The following is a 25,196-nucleotide window of genomic DNA, read 5'->3' as shown; positions in this document are numbered from 1 at the left end:
CTACACATGCTGTCTGAATTGTGGTTCCACTAGGTGAGAGCTATTCAGGATAAAAACTGTGCAACTGAAATAATGATACACCACGTAATTTGCTTCAAGTCCTTAAGGCTTCAGAATCTAATGTTTCTAACCCTAAATTATCAGGAAAAATAAAACGTGTATGACACATCCACCCCAAGAGTCAGGGACAGAGGGAGTTGGCAGGTCACCAAAACAATGAAGAGATTCAGCAAGATCCAGAGCACCTCCCCGTTCCCATCACAGCAACCCACCCCTGTGCTATACGTGCTGTGTCTCCCCTTCAAACACAGACAAGGTGGTAAGGAAAGTATTCTGGAGACAGCCTAAGAACAGTAACCTTGACTCTCCGACCTTATCCTGCTGCTTAAAGAACGGAAACAAAAACAGAGTAACACAATTGTCAGGGCAGAAACCAGCTTACTTCCCCACAGAAATATCTCAGCATCTTTTGCAAACACACCCCACAGCCTCCAAAACACGTCATGAATCGCCAGTGCAATCATTACTGCTGCAAACGCAGGCAATCACATTTCTTGTGATCTAAGTTTAGGCTGTTGACATTATCCAAATTTTGGGGAAATGGGACTTCACAAATCATTAAAAATAACTTGCAAAAATTTATAATTTGCAGAAAATTAAGGAACAGCCTGGTAAACCATTTATACAGCTGCAACTTGCACAGGTCCAACGCATTTCTCCATCGATATAGGCGTTAACTATCAGCAGGTTTTCCCTCTGCCTTTTATAAAATAGCTAAACTGAGTCTAGGAACCGTCACATGAATATGAAGGCCCCAAAGCAACTTGGTATTTGGATACTTTTTTGGTTTGTCAAGAACTGCATGGGTGGCCAGCGCAGGCACTCTCTCCCACGTGTCAGTTTCATGAATCAAAGCCCCACACAGAGGAAGTGGGCAGGAGCTTGCTCCCATGAATGACTCACCTCCTCTCTCCAGTTTGCTACCCATGCTCCATGCAGCGAATTTTTCTCCATTCTCTAAGCCACATTTATCCTTAAAGACTGAGAGATAAAACTAAAACTTTTGGGAACATCTTCAAACAAGTAGATCCAAAATTTTCCATTATACAATCCCCTTGAACGAAGCTCAGAACAACCCCCACCCCCACTGGACTGCTCTAGAAAACGCAGGTAAACAGCAGGGTGCCTGGGTTCTATACTATTTTACACTGTATTTACCAAGTGTATTTTGGGGTAGTAAGTACTTACTATATTTAGAAGTATACAAAATACCAACATTTGAAACTCTAGGGCTTCTTTCAAGAATTCTAGAGTTTGAGTAGACCCTTTCAACATCAAAGAAACAGGAAGTCATACTCCCAACAGAGTTTACAACTGGTTTATATTTATAAGTATCAATCATGAAGTTTCCACTTGGAATGAATTTGAAGGATGGATCAAAAATACTGGCCTGTTACTACACTTGTATATTCTCAGCAATAGAGGAGGCTAAAGAAGTCCTATACTCTTTAGGCAGATATTTAAATCTCATACTCTTTCAAAACAATAAATATTGAAAAGAATATGTAGAATAAAGGAGGAAGCTCTGTCACCTCCATCATTAGGATGGTGGGACAGCACGGGGTTTGCAGGTGAATATTATGTGTGGGGAATGGGGGGCAGTTCAAACACAAAGACCATGACGTATTCAACCAAAAAGTACTGTAAATTATGTATTTGATATTTCTTACAGTTCAACACTTTCATTTGAGGTCAAATTTTGGACATAAGTTGGTTGAGGATTTCCTATTTTACATACAATGAAGTCTCTTGCACAATAAATAAAACAGTACATTCATATAAAAATTATAGAACTTTGAGTATGATATCACTGTTTCAGAGGAGTTGGGCTATATTAATAGTTTAAAATGTGCTACTGGTCCTAGTAAAGATTTACTTGGTGAAAAGCCTTTGGACAGTCTCCAATTATAACACTGTTCCTATAGAAAAATAAAATTTACGTAACAATTAATTTTTAAAAATCACAAGGTTGGGGCCGGCCCGGTGGCGCAGCGGTTAAGTTCACACATTCCGCTTCTCGGTGGCCCGAGGTTCGCCGGTTTGGATCCCGGGTGCGGACATGGCACTCCTTGGCACGCCATGCTGTGGTAGGCGTCCCACATATAAAGTAGAGGAAGATGCACACAATGTTAGCTCAGGGCCAGGCTTCCTCAGCAAAAAAGAGGACTGGCAGTAGTTAGCTCAGGGCTAATCTTCCTCAAAAAATAATAAATTAATAAATAAATAAAATAAAAATCACAATGTCAAGAAATGGGTCCCAAATCAAGAACTGCTTTTTTTAGAAAGTAAACTTTACAAAATTCCTCAAAACAAGAGAAAAACATTTAATATAAAACATTCTCCTTGTTAGACATTCACAAAATTGAATGGCTAAAGTTTTAAAAAACTTCCCTTTAAATGCATAACATTTTTCTTCCAGATACATACTCAAATACGATAAATTTTTTTAAAAAACAGCCTTACAGTGCTTTCCTTAAATATTTTAAATTAGGCTTTGGATTAAAAAGTTAAAGTAAGAGCAATGATGAACATATACATACTATGAATCATATTAATGCCCACCATTTTCGTTCTAAGAATCTACTTTAAATCATCTCTTCCTCTTCAACTGTTGTTCTCTAACGCACCAAGGACAAATAAAGGCAACTGAAACACAAGGTGTTGACTGTAACCAGCATCAATTTTCTTTTTAAAACAATTTAGAAAATAAACCCTATAATCATGAGAGGGACTTGGCACGCTGCACTGATACTGGCCCAGCTACAGGCCTGTTTTACGTAGCACACTCACTGCGTCTAGCCTATCGCATCCTTGCTGCGTACGGGCCACCTTCAGTGAGGTTAATAGGGGCAAGACGAATAAGGAGAGCCTGATTCAAAAGAACCAGCTCTTCGCCTGCATGAAACCAGCTAAACCGTATGAAAAGTGACATATTCAGCCAGTGCTGTCCTGCTTCCGTCTACAGGATACTAACAGTTAAATGGATTTCCCCATTAAACTACCTGTCAATTTTAATACCTATCAGATAAGTACTTATAAAAAAGCTGAATCAATTTAGACTGCTCAACATTGTTTTGAATTTAATTTCACTTTTTTAAAGAATAGCATTTGTTATTTTATGGAGATGCTATAAATATTTCTCAGAGATCAAAGGCCATGTTTTCAGTTATGAGAACATCTAAACTTCATTGTACAGAATTGGAGTGTTTGGACTGTAATTCTCTCCCTTTGCAAACTGGACTTACGTCCAGGATTTATAGTTAGATTTTTCTCCTCTAAGAATTTTAATTCACTTCACCTTATTTTTGGTATCATTGTTCCACTAATCTGTTCTCCAAACTGGCATCAGATCCCACGTGGCTAGCGAGGCAGAGCCATTCACCCTGCTGGCGCTGGAATGTCTGTTAGTCAAACCCATGTGTCATCACCCCATGGTTTAATGCATCAGTTTCCCTATTCCGTTTAGAGACAGACCAAAGTGAATGAAAGGTTTCCACCAGCTCAGCTGAAAAACGTTTTCATGGGAACTGTCAGCGGGGTCATGAAGCAGAATTAGAAACATTAAAAAATTTTTTTCTGGACCTTTACAGTCCGATCTTTAAAGTGATGTCCAGGGCGTTCTAAAAGGCAGAACTCTTAATTCCTGTAGCCAATTTTCACCGAAGAATAAGGGCAGAATTTCCTCTATACTCTATCTGTTTATTTCCACTTGGGCAGACGACACCATAGACATTTTCATTTTTGCATTGATGTGCGCTCTGAATCCTCCCTCGTGAGTCAGACTCTGAGCTCTTCTACTTCAGTTGGTGGTACCTGTAAGTCCTTAATTATCTGGCTTCCTTGGGTTCCACCCTCTGGGCTTCCTGACCTTTCTGTGTGTTCTACGTTTGCTGAGAATCCAGGAACATGTACAACGGCACCTGGGGTATGTACGTGAATACATTAAAAAAGAAATTTCTAATTCTGTATCAAAAAGCAGGTAAAAGTATCTTAAAAGTTCCCAACCAAATCTCTATTCTGACTTCCCCCAAAATAAATTTATTTATAAAATAAATAATAAATTATTAAAAATCAAGACATTTAGAAGAGTAACCTGAGAAGGAGAGCGAGAACTATTAATTACAGTCATGCACCGCATAACTACGCTTCAGTCAATGACGGACCACATATAGGACTGTGGTCCCGTAAGATTCGTAGCATATAGCCCGGTTGTGTAGTAGGCTACGCCATCTAGGTTTGTGTAGGTACACTCTATAATGTTTGCACAGCAATGAAATCACCTAACGGTGCATTTCTAAGAACGTATCCCCGTCATTAAGCATGTCTGTAGAATGAAAAACAAATCTTAGTTTTCTCAAGGGACTAGAAAAGAAATCAAAGCTTTTACTGCATGGAGAAGGAAAATTAACTTCTAACGATTTTATGGCCATCACAAGATTTGCTATAGACACATAACTAGTTTGATTTGGCTTTGGCTGAAAGTTCTATTTAAGAGTAAAGATGTAATCTGTTTGGTTTTAGGAATGTTATATACACACAGATTAGGTTTAGAAAGGATAAACTGAAGTGAGGCTGAATGTTTTATAAGGGCATCTCGTGCAGAGGCCAAACAGCCAGCAGAACACATATGTTTGGAATTTATAGTTCACTCTGGAGATTCCTGTTTACAGGAACAGTTGGTCTCAACCTTGACTGCACGATGGAATCACCTGGGACCTTTACAATACTCAATGCTGACTTATTGCTCTGGGGTGCAGCCTGGACATCTGAATATTCAAAAGCTCCCCAGGTAATTCCAATGTGCAGCTAAGTCTGAGAACTACAGAGCTGGAGTATTCCTCTGAAGAAAGGAAGAGCATTTAGAAACATAATGCAGGCATTTGCATAAGCTAAAGTCCGTAGCTGTAAGAGTGTTAAGAAAAACGGTGATATAACCTGTAGAAGTAAAGCATCTTCAGAAAGATGGGCTTGGAGAAAAACTTGAATTAACCACAAATGAAAAATATTTCCGCATTGCTACAGGGTGTTTCACCCAGTGCCAAGTTAACGTATCCACCCAGAACATCCAGCTTCTATTCTGATTAGGTCTATAGCAAAAACACACTTTTAAAGAGTAATCTAGTTTCCTGGTTAGATTTTCCTACCAGATAGGATGTGTCCTCAGTCGGCAACAGCCCCTCAATCTTAGGGCCAAGACCATAAGCTCCATGCAGGAAAGGAACATCTCTGTCTTGCTTCCCACTGGCATCTGGCTCATATGAGGCACTGAATAAATGCTTGAGAAATGACTCCCTCACTTATACACGGTCAAAACTACATGAGGAGCAACTCAGTTCCCTGAGCGCTGTGAGGGTCTCTTTTCCCACAGCTGAGATCTTACGATATCCTGGAAGATGAAGGCAAGCCAATGTCCCATCATAACCCCATTAGCCTATAAAAAAAAATTTCCATGTATTGTGACATGACATTAAGCCCTTCCCCACTGGCTTAAAGGCCAATAAATTTTTTTCTTGCAAAATAAAATAAAATAAAATCAGTTTCTTTGATTTTAGAAGTAGCATTGAATATATCTTTTTATTCTAACTTTCTAGTGAGATCTCTGCTTTGGCCCTGTTCATGAAACCATCTAAATTTAGATCAGTGATGTGCCAGGTAAGAAATCTTTTCCCTGCCAACTGTAAAGAATGTCTTTGATATGCTGCCCATTTAGTGACAGTAACCCTTCTTGATGCAAAGAAATTAATTTTGGCACCATGATTTCTGCATATACTCAAGCAATTCTCCTAAATCACAAATCTCAAATTCTTTCCCTTTAATGAAGGGACCAGAAGCTTTCCTTGCAGAGTGTGCTACAGAGTCACCAATACAAGCAGACGTTGTGCTGAAGGGCAGTTATTGAGGGGCAGTATGGGGACAGCAGCCAGTGCACAGCACAAGTGTCCCACACTCTGCCACCAGCATAAAGATGAACTCCAGGAAGTCTCCCCACACTGGCCTGGAGCTTGGAAGGATGACAATGGTGCAGAAATAGGGGGCGTCAGAGACCTATCACATTTAGTTTTTTTTTCCTTATTTCCAGATACTGGGGACCCTGTGAGTTTGTGGGTGAAAGTGAGGAAAAGGTCCTCTAGGAGGTCTTTCATTATTTATTAGGAAGTCTGGGGTTTAGGTCTGGAGTCCACGACTTAGCAGCCATGTACCCTTCAGGGAGTTACGTGGCTACTTCAGGGGACTTACTTCAGAGCCTCACTTCCTCATCACAGAATCTGAATAACAATAGCAGCTACTTCCTGCATGAAGTTCTTGTGGAAATTAAATTGGACAGTCTATGCAACACGCACCCATGCTTGCATACAGTCAGCCCTCAATAATTATTTGCATTAGCTATTAAATGTGGCACATGATCAATAGGGAGAAGGCATTATCACACAAATAAATGCTGTAAGAAAAAGGCATTTGCTAGAAAGGCGTGTCTTAGCAGAAGGGGAATGGGCTGATGTTTTTTCTGATTCTGTGAACCTGATCATTTGGAACATGTAAATTCTTGCAAGGGGTCATTCTGGCAAGGTCTGGTTATTTGAAGAGATTCACAAATCATTACTTGTGGGGAGAATTAAGAAAGGAGGAGCCTGACTCACTTGTTATTTTCCTGAACCAAACTAAAATACCACTCCTAAAAGTGAGAGTTAAGTATTTTAAAAGGTCCTTAAAACAGCTTCTAAAGGTCAAAGTTAGCAAGGGGGTCAACAGGAAATTCTAACATAAGTAGATAATGTTTAAATATTTAATTCATTATGAAATTCAGCAGAAATTTTTTCAACCTTTGCAGAACTCACTATCGTAAGATCACAGTCAGATGAGACCTGAATCATTTAATCATTTAATCCAATAAATCATTTAATCCGGACCCTCTCTGATGAGTCCAACAGAGATAATAACCAGCTCTGGCCAGACCATGGCCAGCATTTGTCTCTCTCACGCCTGGATCTTTCATGACAGTATCCTGCCTCATTGTCCAACAACCTACAAACAAATGAATGACCACAGGCATAATGTCCAAGTACCTGGTTGGAAATTTCACAGTAAGAACTTTGAATCTGCAATCTCAAAAGTCAAGTACTGATTCAAGAAGTTCTTTTTAAATAGCACTGTCTCCAAAATGCTGACTCTCAGCACATAAAACACGCATATATACACACACACACACACACACACACACACAGATTTTGTTACATCTGCACAAAGGTTATTTGTAGATTCAAAGTTGTACTATTATATTTAATGTCTATAGTATATACGATTTAATTTCTAACTGTTCAACATTAATAAAGATAATACAAAAAATAGAAAATAAGTTACCTCAAAAATTTCAAAGCCATAAATGTCCAAAACACCCATGACCTTCTTTCTCACTTTTGTTTGTGCCTTAAAAAAAAGGTTCAAATTGAAAGGTTAATTTAGGCATGAAATATAACACTAAAAGCATGTCAAGGAATATAAACACATATTACAACTTCATTGTGTTTCATAACTAGGAGAAAAACTGTAACTTAGTTTCCTTGTTTTTTTAAAGATTGGCGCCTGAGCTAACAACTGTTGCCAATCTTTTTTTTTTTTCCTGCTTTTTCTCCCCAAATCCCCCCAGTACATAGTTGTATATTTTAGCTGTGGGTCCTTCTAGTTGTGGCATGTGGGATGCCGCCTCAACGTGGCCTGATGAGCGGTGCCATGTCTGCGCCCAGGATCCGAACTGGTGAAACCCTGGGCCCCTGAAGCGGAGTGCGCGAACTTAACCACTCGGCCATGGGGCTGTCCTCCCCTTAATTTCTTTTTAAACATACAAGATAGGATATTGGTATGGAATCTTTCAGAAATCTTAATAATAGATGACATTTAAAGAAGGCATTAGTGATACTTAATTTAAAAAAAGATCACTGAGGGCCAGCCCGGTGGCTCAGCGGTTAAGTGCGCACATTCCGCTTCGGCGGCCCGGGGTTGCTGGTTCGGATCCCGGGTGTGGACATGGCACCACTTGGCAAGCCATGCTGTGGTAGGCGTCCCACATTTAAAGTAGAGGAAGATGGGCATGGATGTTAGCTCAGGGCCAGTCTTTCTCAGCCAAAAGAGGAGGATTGGCAGCAGATGTTAGCTCAGGGGCTAACCTTCCTCAAAAAAAAAGATCACTGAATCTTACAACAGGGTCTTTCAAAATTACCTAGTGTAATACTCGATTTTACTGAAGAAAATTTCAAGTAGCTGGCGAGGTCAAGTCACCTTTTCAGCCAAGTGTGTTCAACTAGTTAGAAGATGAGCCACAAGACCTGGGAGACTGACTCTCCGGTGAGATTTCTTAGAACACACATCGCAAAACAAAATAGATAGAATCCCTGACAAATTTCAATCCTATGCAAGGGAAATTCTTTTCAACGAACAATCTTTACAAGTGATCACTAACGATCTGATTATAAAATTAAAATATCTTTAACTTAATATTTATACTCTGAATACCATTTATTACCACTGATTTATTTGGTTATAGAGATTCAGTACCTTGATGCTTTCATTGATTCGATTTACCAACCACGAGAACAACCTGCTGTAGAGGTTTTTAGCCAGAGCATCACGGGCATAATAAGCCTATCAAAAAGAAAAAGAAATACTCAACACTCACAATGACCACAAGGCTTAATTTCAATAAAATAAGATTTTTAAAAAATATTTAAAGCTCTTTTATTTCCATTTTTTTTTTCCAGAGTCAGTTTTTATTATACTCTGGATGGACAGTCAAGCTGTTAAGAGAATTAGGCAAATTGTTTATACCTAGTTATTATACTTTTTTTGCATCCCAGGAAACTAATTCTAAATATTGCAAAAGCTTTCCCCATGAAGATATTCATCTCAATGTTATGGAACAGAGAAGAATCAGAGGCAATTTAGAAGTTCAACCATAGAGAATAAAAAAAAAAAAAAGCACCCATTGAAAGAGAAGTTACACAGTTATCACAGAATGATCATTATGAAAATTAGGTAATGAAATGGAAAATGCTTACATTTTGTGAAAATAAAAAACTCTATACACAATACAATGACAACTAGCGTTTTTAAACCCCTACACATAGGAAAGGAAACTCAAAAAAATACATTGAAATGGCTTCATTAAATCTTTTGAGTATTTTTTTTAAAGTCTTCCTAAAGAGCAGTATAACAACTACATTGTTGGATAATATGTTGTATGCTAAAAATAAAATCCTCTTATTTGCGTATTTATTAATCTGAAAGATGTTCAGAGCTACTTGACAAAGAAGACGCACAAGACATATATGTCTCTATGACCTTGACTCAGAATCCAAATGCTGGAGAAAGTTAGGTTTGATTGGGAGAAGTGAACAGCCCTTAAAGGCACGGGGTGCCAAGAGTGTGCAGCAGTGGATGCTAACGAGATGTGTGACACCAGCGCTCCTGGGGAGGCCGGGAGAGGAAAGCTAGGGGTTTTGCTGTTGTTTTTAACACTCTGGCCATATGTGCATTTCATTGCTTATAAGTAGAAAGTTGGGTATTGCTATTAAAGTAAACCATTACATTTTTATTTTATGAAGAACCCAATTTACTAGATTATGTAGAAATTCTTTTTCTACATTTCTTCCTAATTGAAGTGTAACAACTTTAGTAACACACTGACATCCCTGGCAATGTACTGCAGCTGAAAAGAGAGCGCCTCTTCCCGACTTCTGACACTTCCGTGCTAATCCCAAACCCTTCTCTCTAACTCAGGCAGCTACTCCAATCAGAGTTAGGAAATCCACCTAGAATTTGGCAAAAAATAAACCCAACTACGTAGTGATCCATGGTGGGGGATGGGGGGGGTGGGGTTGGTATTGGTTCCATAGCAGAAAGTGCATGTAAAATGCTGAAACAGAGACAGAAGCCTAAACTTAAATACATACCCTTTCTCCAATCCCTTTTCTTCTAGTTTCCACTTTCTTAAAATAGGTAATTTAAGTGCCTAGAACAGTGCCTGGCACACAGTAAGTCTATAGACACATTTATATTATGATTTTTGAAGTATCCTCTCCTTTACTATTACCTCGTGAGCCTATATAATTCTTTCTTAATCCTTTCTCCTTTCTTGTGAATTCCAGTTATCTCAAGACACTACATATTTGTAAACAGACCCTTTTTCATTGTAACGTCTTCCAGTTTTTTTAGTTGTATGCTACCTGCTTCCTACAAACCATCATTTCAGCATGCAATTGAACTATAGTGACAACTTATTCCAGTAAACTGCTTTATATTTTTCAAAGTCTATTCACAGCCAATATTAATGTCCTTTGCTCCCTTCAAACAAATATTTATTCCAGGACTCACAAACTCAAATGCCTCCAGGGACTGGGTGACAGAAATGAACAGGAAGTAGTGGGATCTGCAGAGGCTGGAGGATGCATTCCAGGCTAAAGGCACTCAAATTCAAAATTTAAGAAGCAAGCAAACAAAACAAATAAAGAAAAAAAACTATCCTTTCGCCAAATAAACTATGCCTATTGAGCTACAGCTGGGACCCGGGGCTGTCAATTTGCCAGGTCTGACTTCTTGAGTCTGCTTCATGCCATCTAACTTCCACAATAATATCCTCTTCAAAGGAAGGTCAGGAATGTTTAACCTCATTTAAGGATCACCACTAAGGTGTGCAGAAATGAGGGAAGACCCCGAGCGTGCTGATTCACCATCGCAGATTCTCAGCACAATATGAAAAGACTATGCATTTCTCCAGCTGCGTGAAGCTCACTGAACAAACTTCCAGGAGGAAGGTGCTTCAGAGATGACCAGCATCAGGAGCGGCAGGACAGCACATGCTTGGCATGGGGACACGGAGAGATGCACGGACATGGGGCCCACCCTCCAGGAGCTTACAGTGGAGCGAGGGAGATCAAATCAACATGAACGAAACGATCAGAAGGCAGTGCCAAAGGGCACCAGGTAAAAATAAGTATGGCATTTAGAGATTAGCAGGGAATAAACTGAGATAAGCCGTGTAGGGTCAGATTACAGAGGGCCTTGGAGGCCACGTAGAGAATATGTGGCACAAGCTGAATGATAATAACTCTGTCTTGAATTTCCATTATTTCAATATTAATCATCACATCTGGGGAAAGATCTAAATGCCCTGGAGAAAATGAGGCATCAAGCAATAAAGATGATAATGGAGCCCAAGAAGGGGAGTTATGAGGAAAAGTCAAAACATTTCTCACTAGAATCAAAACCATCTAGGGAATAAGATCAGTAGAAACTCTGAACCCTACATTAACAAAAAAAACAACTTGAATAAAGAGCTGAGTCATCAACAATCTCAAGCCAAATTATTTTATGCCAAAGGTTAAAAGAATGTGGAAAAGTTATGCCCAGTGATGCAAGGTGACTCAAGCTTACAAAGTATGAGGCACCTGGGCCTGGTTTCCATAGAGGATGATTAAAAAGCAAGACTAAAACACACAATAAAAACAGACCAAAATATATCCACATATTTATATATGGATATTCCTAAATGGCCTTCTTAAACAGAGGTTTTCTCATTGCATCATCTTATACTAAACAGTCCCTACTCTGACTATGGAAAACACCTAAACTCACTGTGACCTTCAACACACTGGTTCTCACAATGTGATCCCTGGACCAGCAGTCGCATCACCTCTGAACTTGTTAGAAATGCAAATTCTTCGGTCCTACCCCAGCCCTACTCAATAAGATGCTCTGGGGGTGCAGCCTGCAAACGAGTGTTTAACAAACCCTCCAGGTGATTCTGATGCTCGCTCACGTTTGAGAGCTACTGCTGCAGACGCTCCACTCTCTGACCCCAAACTTAACCTTTCCAGCTACACTGTTTCAAATCCTCTTCCCGTATCTACAGCTATAGCCAAGCTTAATCAACCCCTTTCCTGATATGTACTCCAAACCTGGCTTTTCTCACTATTTTCTTTTTGAAATTCCCTTTTGCCCATTCTTTATACATCTAAATCCTCCAAAACTGGCTCAGAAACCCTCTTCTTGATGAACTCTTGCTTAATTCCTTCTGTCCCTACTAATGGTCTACATGGGGGCTTGTGCTGAGTAGGCTCTCAACAAATTTTCTTGATTAAGTCAGTCACTCACCATCTGACTGTGAATTATAAGGCTGAGTTGGACAGACACGATAGCAGAAGAAGTAATTTAGGACGAAGGGGACACAACAGTTATAGCTAGGAAAGGACTGTTACAAATCAAATTTACATATACATGAAATGAGAGTATTTTTCATAGCCAAAATAGCTCACCTAAAATTAGAAATCAACGTTGAGAGAAAGCTAAAGACACGTAGGCATTCTTGGGTTAGTGGGAAAGACTAGTTCAGAGCAGCAGAGAGAAAGACTAAACCTACCCCACCATCTTACTGACGCTTAAGGCTGCTTACAAGGGGGATGAGAATACAGTTGGACAAAGCAGGCCTGAGTTGAAAAAGTCCTGAATTAGTTATTTCATTCTAGCCCAAATCCATACTAACTGGTGGGAAAATGTCTAAGCCATAGAAACCAAGGGTTTCCATTGAAAGGGCTCCAGAAGCTGCCTTAGGTATCCACGCATTCATCCATCCATTTAACTTGAACCCAAGGAGAGAGGAAGTAAGCAACTCTGACTGTGTCTTAGAAAGACTTCAGTGGCCTCAGAGTGGAGGATGGAGGGAGCACAATAAGGAAGGCAGGGCAGCCAATTTGGCCATTTGACCACAAGCTGGTTTCTCCCACTGTCTTCTCCAAATCAGAAAATGGGAATTCCATTTTTCCCAGTTGCTTGGGCAAAAAATGTTGGGAGTCCTCTCTGACTCTTCTTTTTCTGTCGTACCACGTACCAAGCCATCAGCAAATCTTGTTACTTCTATCTTCAAAACATATCCAGACGTGACCACTTCTCACTCCACTGCTGGCACCTAGTTCAAACCACCCCCATCTCTGGGTTAGTGCAGAACTCCCTGCAGCTCCCCTGTGCCAGGAACTGAATGTTGGTGCCCCCCAACATCTGTATGTTGAAGCCCTAATCCTCACTGTGATGGTACTTGGAGGCGGGGCCTTTAGGAGGCAGTTAGGTTTAGATGAGGTTGTGAGGGTGGAGCTCCCATGATGAGACTGGTGTCCTTATAAGGTGATGCAAACACCAGAGCTTGATCGCTCGCTCTCTCTCTGCCATGTGAGGAGAACACGGTAAGAAGGTGGCTGCCTATAAACTAGGAAGAGGGCCCTCACCAAGACTCCGATCACGCTGGCACCCTGCTCTCAGACTTCTAGTCTCCAGAAGCGTGAGAAATAAATGTTTTTTGTTTAAGCCACTCAGTCTACAGTACTCTGTTATAACAGTCCAAACTAAGACACCCTGCTTTTCCACTTCCCTCCCCTACAGTCTGCTCTCCACACTGCAGCCAGAATGACCCTTTGAAATACAAGGGAGGGCATGCCCCTCATGCTCAGATCTCTCTAGTCATTTCCCACCTCACTCAGACCCAACCTCCCCACCCCCAGCACTATGGATCTCCGTTACTCTGCTCTATGTTTTCTCTTTGTCCACTGCACTTATCTCTTGGTCCACTGCTGGCTTGCTGTATAAATTTATTTCTTTATTAGGTCTACTGGCTATTGCCTGGCTCCTCCTGCCAAAATTTGAAGCTCCATGAGGTCAGGGATCTTTATCTGTTTAGTTTCTGCTGTGCCCCTACTACCTAGAATGATGCCTGGAACAGAGTGTGACAGTTAAGATAACAGCCTGGAAAATAAAATTTTTGTTTCCACTTATCACAGAGTTTTTAAAAGCTCACTTCTGGATGCTATGTTTCACCCACCTGAGCCACGTTCAGTGTAGTAGAAACTTTCTCCTGCTTGGCCTCAACCGTGCGGAAACTGAATGCCCGTTCTAGAACCGACTGATCGATGCCAGTTAACTCACAAATTTCTTTTAACTCTGTTGGGGGAAATGGACACAAAAAGGCTCAGGGTGTTCTTTCTGAATCACATTCAAACTGAACAGTACAAAATGTATAAATCAAAAGACTTAAAACTTAGCTGTCATTAACTTTCTACTCAGTTTCACTAGAAAGCTTTTCAAACCAATGAAAAGCAGAAGTTTTACTTTCTAGATTAAAAACTGGGCAGGAGTTCAAAGCACGTTTGCTAAACAAAATTGACTCTGCGCAGACTTACCGTTTTTATCTTTGATTTTGCTCTCATCTAACCCATTCACTCGAGATTCCGGCTTGAACTCGATGTTGCCCAGTTTCAACACGGCTGCCACTACCTCCAAGACCGACTCAGCTTCATGGTCCATAAAACCCACAATCTGCATGGCATTCTGAGGGGGGAAAAGAACCTGTTTGCTTTCTGTAGTTCTTTATTATTTGTTTCAAATGAATCATATAACAGATTTGTTTCTGAAAACACAAAACACAACAACAAGAAAGACAGTATCCCCGAACAAACTCTCCGAAAGGCAAACCTATTAAAAGACCTGATGTAGCCCCATTAGGGGGCTGTAATTTGTTCAGTGGGTTCAAGCTGTGATTCAAGGAGTCCTAGGGTACCTTGCACGCTGTGGCAAAGCGGGGCGTGCAAAGAGGAAGAGAGAAGGAGGAGAGGCTGAGAGCCGAGTCTTGGGTTCCCACCCTCGCTTCAACTGCGGCAGCTCAGTGTGTGTGTATGTGTGTGTGTGTGCATACTTCTTTTAAACTGGGGTTTTGCTACTAGAAACAAAATCAAACAAAAATCTTTCATAACCGCCTACAAAAAAAAACCTCCTTGCTTATCTTACACATGAGAAAAACCGTGGTTTGTAAAGATGAAGTGCCTGATCGAAGGCACTATGGGTAACAAGGAACATTGGTTCAATCATAAATTTTTATTGAGTGCCAATGATTTGCCAGCCAAAACAGTTATAGAACTGGTCTTGAACAAGTCTTAAAATCATGTCCAGGAATCAACAAGCTTCCCATATAAGGATGTTTGCACAGTTTTTAAAAAATGACATACTCTAAGAAATGCTTTCTTTTTGAGACGAGCCCAACTTATTTTTCTTTGTTTGTTTGTTTGTGACTAGGCTACCTAGCAATGGGAATAATGTAAGTTTTTTGTTATGGAAAATTTCAAATATACACAAACACAGAAAGAACAGGAAAACAACTCCATATCATTTTCACTCACCCCCAAAGATGAACTGATGTCAATCTCATTTTATCTATAATCCGACCTACTCCTCACCACACCACAGCTGTCACATTTGCAAGTAAATAACAGTAACTACATCATGGCCCAATAGGTAGTTTTCAAAGTGCCACATAAACATAGAACATAGGATATTATTTAGAATAATTTCTTTTCTAATGAACATGAAATGCTAATCATTCTGGTTTATACATGATTTTTTAAAAACTGTATAAAAACATGACTTTCTGTCTCAAAAACTGTTTTGTATTAATATATTCTTGGACAGTTTTCACAGCTGGAAATTAACTACTGAGTTACGCCTATGAAAATAATTGCAATTTAAATGCAACATTAAAAGAGTCAAGATAATATAATAAGAAAGCTCCTTACAATAAATAGTAAAATCACTGCTCTAGTAAAGAATGGCCTTGACAATACTGTATGATTTTTGAGCTAGCAAAAATCAAACTAAAAAGAATACAATAAATTATTGTATAATTCTAAAACCTTAGGGAGCAAGAGTTACACTTTTAATAAAACTCAGAATTATTATCAATTCCAATTGAGCAACATAGTCTACCCTTTTAAAGAGTAATAAAAGCATTACATCTTACCCTAACGGTTCTGAAATTTGCTGCATCGTCCACTCCATTAACTTTGGCGGAGTCCAAACTCAGGTAGTTATATCTGCTGAAATCCCGCTCAAGTTTAAGTTTATCTATTGAATCACACACACGAGTTGATAAGTTACTTCAGTAAATCTAATCATCTGTAATAGCTCATTCCTTTAATCCTTCAGATAAAATGACTTTCACATTATGTATTGAATCAACAGAATACAAACTGCTACCCAAATATCAATAATAGCATTTTTCTCCAATCACCTTTAACATTGTTTGTACATATTTCAACTCTGCTATTTTACATTTATTCTTATTGGGTCAGGCTCTTTTCCAAATTTTTATAATACAAAATATCTTCAATGTACTATTTCACTATAACAGATGATGTCTGCCCAGTGATTCCCCCACCATTGGACACTCGGGTTCTCTCCAGTTTATAATAATAAATACAGAGCAGTGATAAATGTCTCCATATGAAACCTTTTTTGGATTCTTCTGAATTACTTCTTTGGGATTTCATTGGGATTCCAAAGAGCAGTGTGCCTAGGAGGAGGGCTCTGATCATTTTAAGACTTATTTTGGATTGCCAATTAGGCCCCCAGGAAGAAGTCCTCGCTTTGAAGTGACACCCACAAGCTCTAAGGAGATCAGTGCCTGACAATTCTGCCAGCTTTATCCTTCTTAATAATTTTTGCTAATATATGTATAGTGAATACTTCAGTGCTGTTTTAATTTGCATTTGTTGATTATTAGTAAGGATGGTTTTCCCCCCAAGTGTTGTAGACTTTCCATAGCTCTTCTTGGTTGAACTATTTGTTCAAAACTTTTCATCTCCAGGCTACTGGCTACTATCCTGATGCATTTATATTAATTCTCTAAAATATATAAGGTCAGATTTTTAACTCTTTTATCAGTTACATCTGTCTTCCCACTATTTTTAAATTTTCAATGAGAAATTCATTTTTTTATAATTGTATTCACCTACTGCTCTCTGCTAATAAGTTTATCTAACTCTCTCCCCAAGTGGAATAATTATATTCTTCCATTTTATTTTTTAAATTTATGATTAGCCCCTTCCCTAATGTTTAGTTCTGTTGGTAAACCATATGAGACATCTGGCCCAGTGTCTGGTGCGGGACAGGAATATATATAAAAGCGAAGCTGGGGTACGACAGAGGTAAACACATATGTTCTTCAACCAGAGGCAGGGAAAATCTTTAAGAAGGCAGGGGAAAAGCATATGGGACACTTTAAAAAAGAATGCTTTGGAAAATGTGCAACCCTAAAAGTTAAAACACAAAAACAAAGACTTACTGAGGAGCTCTTCAGAGGCACCAGAGAGCAGCTGATAGAATACATGGAAGTTTCTTTCACCTCTCGGCTGCTTAACAACTCGAGATTTTTCTAAAAGATCTAAAGAGAATCAAATCATAGTATAGTATTAATTTCACTTTCAAATCCACCAAGTTCTTCTTTTTTCCCCCTCCTCGCCTTCTTTTTTATTTTCTGTTTTGTATTAATAAAATAATAACAGAAGCTACATTTTCAGTTCTACTTCCAGGAAGAAGGACCTACCCTAACTAAAATCAGCAAAGTAAACAAACCAGGTTCTTTTTAAACAACAGTGAATATGTAAAATAAGTTCAATAATACATTCAACAGGCTGATTAAAGACAATACAGTTTTTATACTAATATCTCCTGATTTTATATCATCTATGATATTAAGTTCTTCAAAATGGAGCATTACAAATCTAAGCAATGAAATTCAGCCGTTTGGTCACAAATCCACTTAATAATCATAAGGATAAAAAGTTAACATTTTTGAGATCTTATTATGTGCTAAGTGCTTTATAGACATTAATTATCTCATTGAATCCTCTCAATCATGTCATAAGGTTTTATTTAACAGATGAAGAAACTGATAGTCCAAGACTTTAAGTAGAATTTGAAATCAAGCCATGTGACCCAATTGCAGATCCCATCTTATATGCAGACATCCTGCTACCTGGGATAAAGGAAGCAGATTTTCTTACTATCTTGAAGTCTTAGAAAATGAAAGGTGGTTCCTTTAATGGAATTTGGTGTTATTTGACAGTATACTTTCATTGATTCCAAATAATTTTTCATCCCACAAATCTGATGCTTATTAAGTTTTCAAATGTTCATCCAGGAAGGAAGGAAGGAAGGAAGGAATGAAAGAGTGAGCCAGCCAACCAGAAAGCAGCCACTACAGCAGGAAATGGCAAAGCACAATGGCCGAGAATATTCCTGCCTGGAGTCCTGCTTATCACTGACCAGTGATATAAAAGAGGATCTGGATCCTGTGGGCAAAGGCCAAATTTAGTCATAACATTCCAAATCAGTGATCCCATTATTAAGTACTAAGACTGGGAAACACACACATTTGATTTCCAATCAGGTTGAAATCTAAACATTATCCAAAACATGAGTAAGGGGGAGAATGATGTGCAATGTTTCTGGGAATGCTCATTGAACTTCTTAATGTATATTTCTGGAACCCACATCAGCATGTGAAGAGCAGCCTAGGCAGAATTAGAGTACAGATGTGATGAATGAGAAGCCCTGGGGGGTGCTCTGGAAACGTGAAGTCATCTGTAAGAATGAAGAGATGGGTTCCAAGGACACATAAAATTAAGTCGACTAAAAAGAGAACAAAAATATGTAAATACAAAAATTATTAGGAACAGGATGCTGTGGAGTTTTAATTTTCATCTCCAGCTCTCATTTGACTTGGGTGACTGCCAATGGCCTCAAGTCATAGATGGAGAATAATGAAGACTTCATATTTAGCAAAAAGAAAGAAAACAGAAATTGAAAAGCCCAGGTGAGACAAAATTTAGAAAAGGAAGGATTGTGTGATATTCATCATCTCTATGGATTGAATGTTTCAATCAATAAGTAAATAGTGACATACAGAGCAGAAGACAGAATAATCAGTTAAGGATAAAAATGCAGTATGGTTGTATTTATCATGTGACCAAGTTGCTATGGGGTCCTAAGAGTATTAGCACAGTTTTAGAAGAAAGAATCCACAGGGCGTGAGCAGATTCTTCATTGAGAAGCTAATCCTTATAGGAAATCCCTCAAGCCTAGAAGAAAGTAACTCGACTACATGAAAAATATAAACAAATGCTATAGTTTACTTCATCCGCTCATGCACAAATTCCTTCAATCAACTCCCTGCTCACCCATATGTGCCAGGAACTACTCGGGAATGAGCCCAGCAGCAACTGCAGACATGAAGACCTTCTTCCTCTTGGCCTACAAGAGTCACACATGCTCCCAATTACTCCCACCACCCAAACCAACAGCAGCAGCTCTTTCCAAGGTGGGAAGCCAAGGCCCTTGAGAGAGAGCAGGAGGTGGGGGTAGGGACAGCAGAATGACCATGTGTTCTCTACTGTCAAAGCCCGCGAGCCCCAGGCTCTTCCCATAGGGCTAAGAATCCACGCCTCGCAAGCACTGGCAGCCTGCTGCCCTCTCACCTCGTGGGGGCACCTTAGTAATGATGACAAATCATTGTTTCATGGCACTTATCCAATCACATTCCAACAAGCAAATTGCGGTGCTTCAAGACATGAAATAATACCTTCCAACCAGGTGACAGGGCCACACTGTGCAACAGCAACACACTGGCCTGCCTAATGCTCGGCATTTTTTAACAAATGCTCATAGACAATGAAGACTGTAGAAACAGAAATGGCCACAAGATTCAGCAGATAACAGCCACCAAGTTAAAGAATAATATCCGCTTGTGCACGGTGTGGAAAGGAATGTGGGCCAATGTACTTCTTGAACCACACACGCCGATATGATCAGTGATTACTATCATATTCAAATACGAAACATAATACAATGTGTGTTTAAAAGGGAAGATACAAAGGGCAAGCCGAAAGGGAACTTTCACTGACATTCCCCCTGTGCACTCGGTGCTTCTCATTCGTTATCGTGTTCAATCCCTAACACCTGCCCTGAGGTCGGTTTTATAATCCCTATGTCATAGATGAGAAAATGAGGCTCACGTCACGTTGCTACTAAGCGATAGGGCCTGAATTCACAGCCTTACGTGACTAAGGGCTCATGCTCATACTCATACTCTATAATTTTCTAGCAAAAAGAATGCAAAATTCAGAAACACTTGGAAAGGCTGTACTTTACATAAAAGATATGACTTCACCTAAGCAACTCAATCACAAAATAAGGAACCTTTTATTACAAAGCAGTTGAAGGTTTTACCACCTAAAATGCTTAGTCTATTGCCACAGAGCCTGCTATTTCCTCATGCCTTTTCTCATAAGTCACAAGCTTCCAGGTAGAAAAGTAATCAGGAAGAACGTTTGCCCAAAAATAATTTACTAATGCTGAAAAGCATTCTCTATTCTCTTTTTTTTAATGTGCACACACCAATACAATCTCTCAGTATGAAGCCATATCAAATAATTACTCAAAGTACAGAAGATAAATTCAATTCACTATAAGGACTCGCCACCTGATCATTTTAATTTACTTAAATGTGCTCCTGAATTAAGTCAAAGCAAAACACTATCACAGCCTTCTCTTTTGCTTTAGATGCTTCTGCCACCACTGACTGAGCCTCTACTAACAAGATTTAGTACAGGATATGCCAAATATTTAGTAGAGAAGAGAGTCTAAGAGTCTCCATATATTCCAATTCAGCTACATCCCCCTCTCAAAATGCAAATTTAAGTTCATATTAAATTTGATATAAATTTAAGTTTTAATGGAAGAGATAAACCTACTGAGCCATTCTAAAGGGGAAATTCAACAGGCAGGGAGAGAGAAACTCTGGAATCAGAACTTGCCCACCTACCCCACTATGCCGCTGCTACCCGACTATTAACAGAACCGAGCCATCATTTAGGGGTCTTCTTAGTTTTGACTAATTACCAGCTAGTCCAGGGCACATACACATGCCCATGCATGTCACAGGACAGCCTCTCCATGGCACAAGATAGAAAAGAAGTAAAACGTCTGTATGTGCACCTGCTGGACAAGGAAGTCTTTTATAGGCAAAGGAATAAAAGGACAAGTAGTGGTTTTGAAGGAAAAAAAAAAAATCACATTACTTTGGAACATAACAGATGAAAGATTAGATAGTATGATCAAAGTGTCTGGATTTTATGTACAATCTCCCTTCCTGAAAAAAAGATATGGTCCAACTTCTTGATTAAGGCTTAAGGAGAAATGAGCTTTGTCTTAGTCTTGCCAGTAAGGCCAGAATGACAATGAAACCCATGATGCAGCACACTGACCGACCCCCGAGACCCTGTGCTCCTCCTCCAAATGCTCACAGATAAACACGATGAGAAAGTGTTTGAGTGGCACTGAGGTTCTTCCAATCAATTTATGCCCCTTCATTAAACCAAAGTGATACATTTAGTAATAATTATGGGTCTGCAATCTAAGTAAGTACAGTTTATCTCCCTTTTGTCTCTGTTGTTGTGGATAATCATCCTAAAGAAAAAGTGTCAACCAGTGAATTACTGGGAATAAAGGATGATAGTTTTAGTGGAAAACTCTATGAGCTTATGTTGCCTCATATTATTGGGGTATATATTCTAAAATCAACTCTATACTCTTTCTGGAAATAGACAACATAACTCTCAAGATTGACAACTAGGAAGTTTCACTAATGACAAATTTTAAAGCCAAAAACATGGGACAAATGTCTTCCTCCAAATCCTTCACTGTGCATGTGTATTACAGTGAGAGAAAGCAGATGTGAATGCTCACTACAGGGCTCTCTCTCGGCCCGGGTCTCACGCAGATCTCCATCTTTTTGTGGGTTACAGGCTTTGTGAGATCTAAAACATCTAGCATGACAAGACATTGCAATTTTCACTTAACTCCACCTCCACTGAGGCTTTAATTTTTAAGAAACTGGATTAAAGTTTTAAAAGTCAGTATCCTGAAGTTACGAAATCAGCACTAAAGAGAGCTGGACATACTGCACAAGTTGTGAAAGGGTTCCAGTGTCTGCAGGAGAAACATTAATTTGGGCTTTAAAAACACTAAGAAAACATGGCTTATTATCCACCTAATCAACTACTGGGTTTTATTAGGCTCTGGTTATGAACATATAGCATACATGGACTTTCACAAAAGACTGTTTCCTAATACAAATTTAATGTTTATCTAATAATTGAAAATTTACTCATAAATGTATGTATCTGAATCTAAAATTCCATATCCAGCCCTGAAATAAAATTAATGAGATATCTAGTCCATAATATCTTATTACTAAACATACCATCCTAATTGATTTAGAAATATTTGAACATCTAGCTTCTTCTATAATGTATATAATCTTGTTTCATGATAAATGTATTTTTGTAAAAGAAAGAACACCAAAGTAAAACTGAGACAAAGGAAGGCATCTACTTTTATACAAAGCCATCTATTACAGGGTAACAGAATTGCTCTTCGAAATTTGTTTTATTGCTACAGATACTTTACAACCAATGGTCAAAGTGCTAAAAAAGCCCAGCCTTGTATTATAAACTAGGTAATGCACTGTCTCAGACTTTTGGCGAATTTTGAGCCTAAAGAAGACAAATTAAAAACAGACACTGTTTATTGATGAACATTCATTAGCTGTTGAGAACTGACTTTTGTATGGGTCATCTCCAATTTGACCTTAATGGGTATACTCCCAGAAAACAGAGCAGATCAGTTTCCTTTAGGAAGTGTTATAATAGGCAGTTTTACTCCTAATTAGTGACTCGTCATCAATAATATCAAGGATACGATATAAAGGGAAGAAGAACGCTATAAATCACAAACTATTTAAAAGACTAAAATTATATTCCATATCCTGCAAAATGGCACGAATGTGCCATACATATAGATTAAACAACATCCCAAGAGGTAGACAGCACATAAAAGTGAAGCCAACTGTATCATAAATTCAAAAGACATGTGAAAGAAAAGGAATTCAGAGCCATTTGTTCCATCCCCCATCTGCCCTGTGAGGGGCTGGACGTTTCCTCCTGCTTGATGATTCCATGTGGGGGGATCTCCTTAGACTAACTCCCCCAGCCTCTCTCAGCCCCTTACTCACTCCTCCCCTTGGCAGGAGGAAGGACACCTCTGCATAGCGAGGTCTGGAGAAGCAAACGGACATGCATATATAGCTCAGCTCTTCGATTCCCCACACTGTGCACACACTCAGATCTACTACCCAGTGCTGTAAGATGGAAGGAGCAATGCACACAAGGAGAGGCCAGCGGTTGCTGAGTGCTGTTGACACCTGCCTAAGTGCCATACCACCAGAGGACTACAGTCATCGGTCGCTTAACAACAGGGATGGGTTCTGAGAAATGTGTTATTATGCAATTTCATCATTGTGTGAACATCACAGTGTGTACTTAACCCAAACCTAGGATGGTATAGCCGACTACATACCTAGGCTATATGGTACTAATCTTATGGGACCATCTGCGTATATGTGGTCCATCATTGACTGAAACGTCCTTATGTAGCACATGACTGGAGTAGCACCCACTTAGCCACTTTCTTCAACTTTGTCTCTAACAGTAATAAAGCTGCTTGCTCTCCAGCTTGATGCCTGTGCCTATTTCTCATGTGTTTCTGAACTGAGTAGGGTAAGAGGTATTATCTACTAGACCTCTGTATCAATTTTTGCTGTATAACAAATTGCCCCAAAACCTAGTATCTTAGAAGAATACCATTTATTAGTTCATGAGTCTGAGAGTCACCTTTGTAGTCCTTCTGGTCTCAGCCAACTTGGCTGGTGTGTGCTAGGCTTCACGGGCTGATGGTCTGCTGGCAGGTTGACTGGCAGCTGGCTGATCTAAGATGCCCTCGCTCATGTCTGGGGGTTCATTCCATGGGTCTCTCATCATCCAGCAAACTAGCCCAGATTCAGTCACATGGTGGTGATGAGAGAGTTCCCAAGAAGAACAAGAGAGAACCAGCTCCCATCTGTAACCAATTTTCAAGTCTCTGGTTGTGCTGTATTTGCTAACTGCTCCATTGACCAAAACAAGACTCCTGGCCAAGTCTTGAGTAACTGAGAGAGGGGACTACCCAAGGTACACAAGGTGAGAAATCATTGTGGCCATTTCTGTAAACAATCTATCAGATTGAGGCTGTTTAAAAGGAAATGGTCCACAAATTCTTTGACAGTCTTCCCACTGAGAGGCAGAATCTACCTCCCCCACCCCTGAAACTGGGGAAGCTTATGCCTACTTTGACTGAATAGCACAGAAGAAGCGATACTGTATGACTTACCAGGCTACTTTAGGCTTCCTCCCAGTTCTCTTCGAACACTTGCTGTCAAGAATGTTCCCTCTTGGAACACTCTATCTCAGAACCTATCCACCATGTTGTGGGAAGCCCAAACCACAAGAGGCCACATGTATGTACCTCTAGTCAACAGTCCCAGCTGAGCCCAGCCTTTAATTCATCCAGCCCAGGAGCCTGCCACACGAGTGACAAAGCCTCCAGAGGATTCCAGTCTCCACTCATGCAGGTCACCCTCAACCACCTGAGTCTTCCCAGCTGAAGCCCCACACATTGTGGAGACAAGCCAATCCTGCCGTGCCCCATCCGAATTCTTGACCCACAGAATCCAAGAGAATATAAAAGGGCTGTTGTTTTACCCTGCTAAGTTTGGGGTGGTTTACTGGGCAGTAATAATTACTGGACCACACACCAATTTCAACATTTGCTTTCCTTCATAATTCACAGGATCATATTACTTTTTTCAAGCTGAACACAGAAGCCAGGAACAGATGACGTTTGACTACCAATAACTTTCCCTTTCCGGGATTTAGAAAAAGTAGTTAAAAATGACTGGCATAGAATATTCAGAGAAAACTATCCACTAAAGCAGAAGCTTTATTTTTCAATATATTTCTCTATGTCAATTGTACTTGTACATTGTGTAGTTGTGTGATTATTAATTAAACAAATATATATTAGATGTCAGACACATTTTATTTGCTGACATTTAGTGATGAACCAAACTCTCTGTCCTTATAGGGCATATATTTAGCTAGGGGCTAGAGACAATAAACAAATAAGTATATAATAATAAAAAAGAAAACATGTGAGTGCTTACTATGTGCCAGACTCTGTTACAAGTGCTTTAGATATTAACAAATAATTTACACCTCATCACAACCCTATGAGATCAGTACTATTATCATCCCATTTCAAAGATGAAAAAATGGAGGCACAGAGAATTAAATAACTTGCCGTCTTTTTGTTTAGACATTGGAAACCACATGATA

The 25,196-nt window shown here is 39.5% G+C and overlaps 1 protein-coding gene across 12 annotated transcripts in view; it reads right to left on the bottom strand.

The window, feature by feature from the left end:
* The window catches only part of MYO1B (myosin IB), a 185,514-nt gene that overhangs the window by 41,185 nt on the left and 119,133 nt on the right, over positions 1-25,196 (bottom strand). For all 12 annotated transcript variants that reach the window (XM_070508267.1, XM_014837538.3, XM_070508264.1 and 9 more), the window contains exons 8-13: positions 17,210-17,308; positions 15,887-15,990; positions 14,277-14,424; positions 13,919-14,037; positions 8,611-8,697; positions 7,420-7,485 (exon numbers count right to left, since the gene is read on the bottom strand). In XM_070508267.1, coding sequence (XP_070364368.1) covers positions 7,420-7,485; positions 8,611-8,697; positions 13,919-14,037; positions 14,277-14,424; positions 15,887-15,990; positions 17,210-17,308 — 623 coding nt within the window. The remainder of the gene's footprint in view (positions 1-7,419; positions 7,486-8,610; positions 8,698-13,918; positions 14,038-14,276; positions 14,425-15,886; positions 15,991-17,209; positions 17,309-25,196) is intronic.

This window comes from Equus asinus, chromosome 4 (genome assembly GCF_041296235.1).
Source record: "Equus asinus isolate D_3611 breed Donkey chromosome 4, EquAss-T2T_v2, whole genome shotgun sequence".
NCBI classification, from domain to species: Eukaryota; Metazoa; Chordata; class Mammalia; order Perissodactyla; family Equidae; genus Equus; species Equus asinus.
The sequence above is the reverse complement of the archived record's forward strand: the minus strand, read 5'-3'. Positions and strand labels throughout refer to the sequence as shown.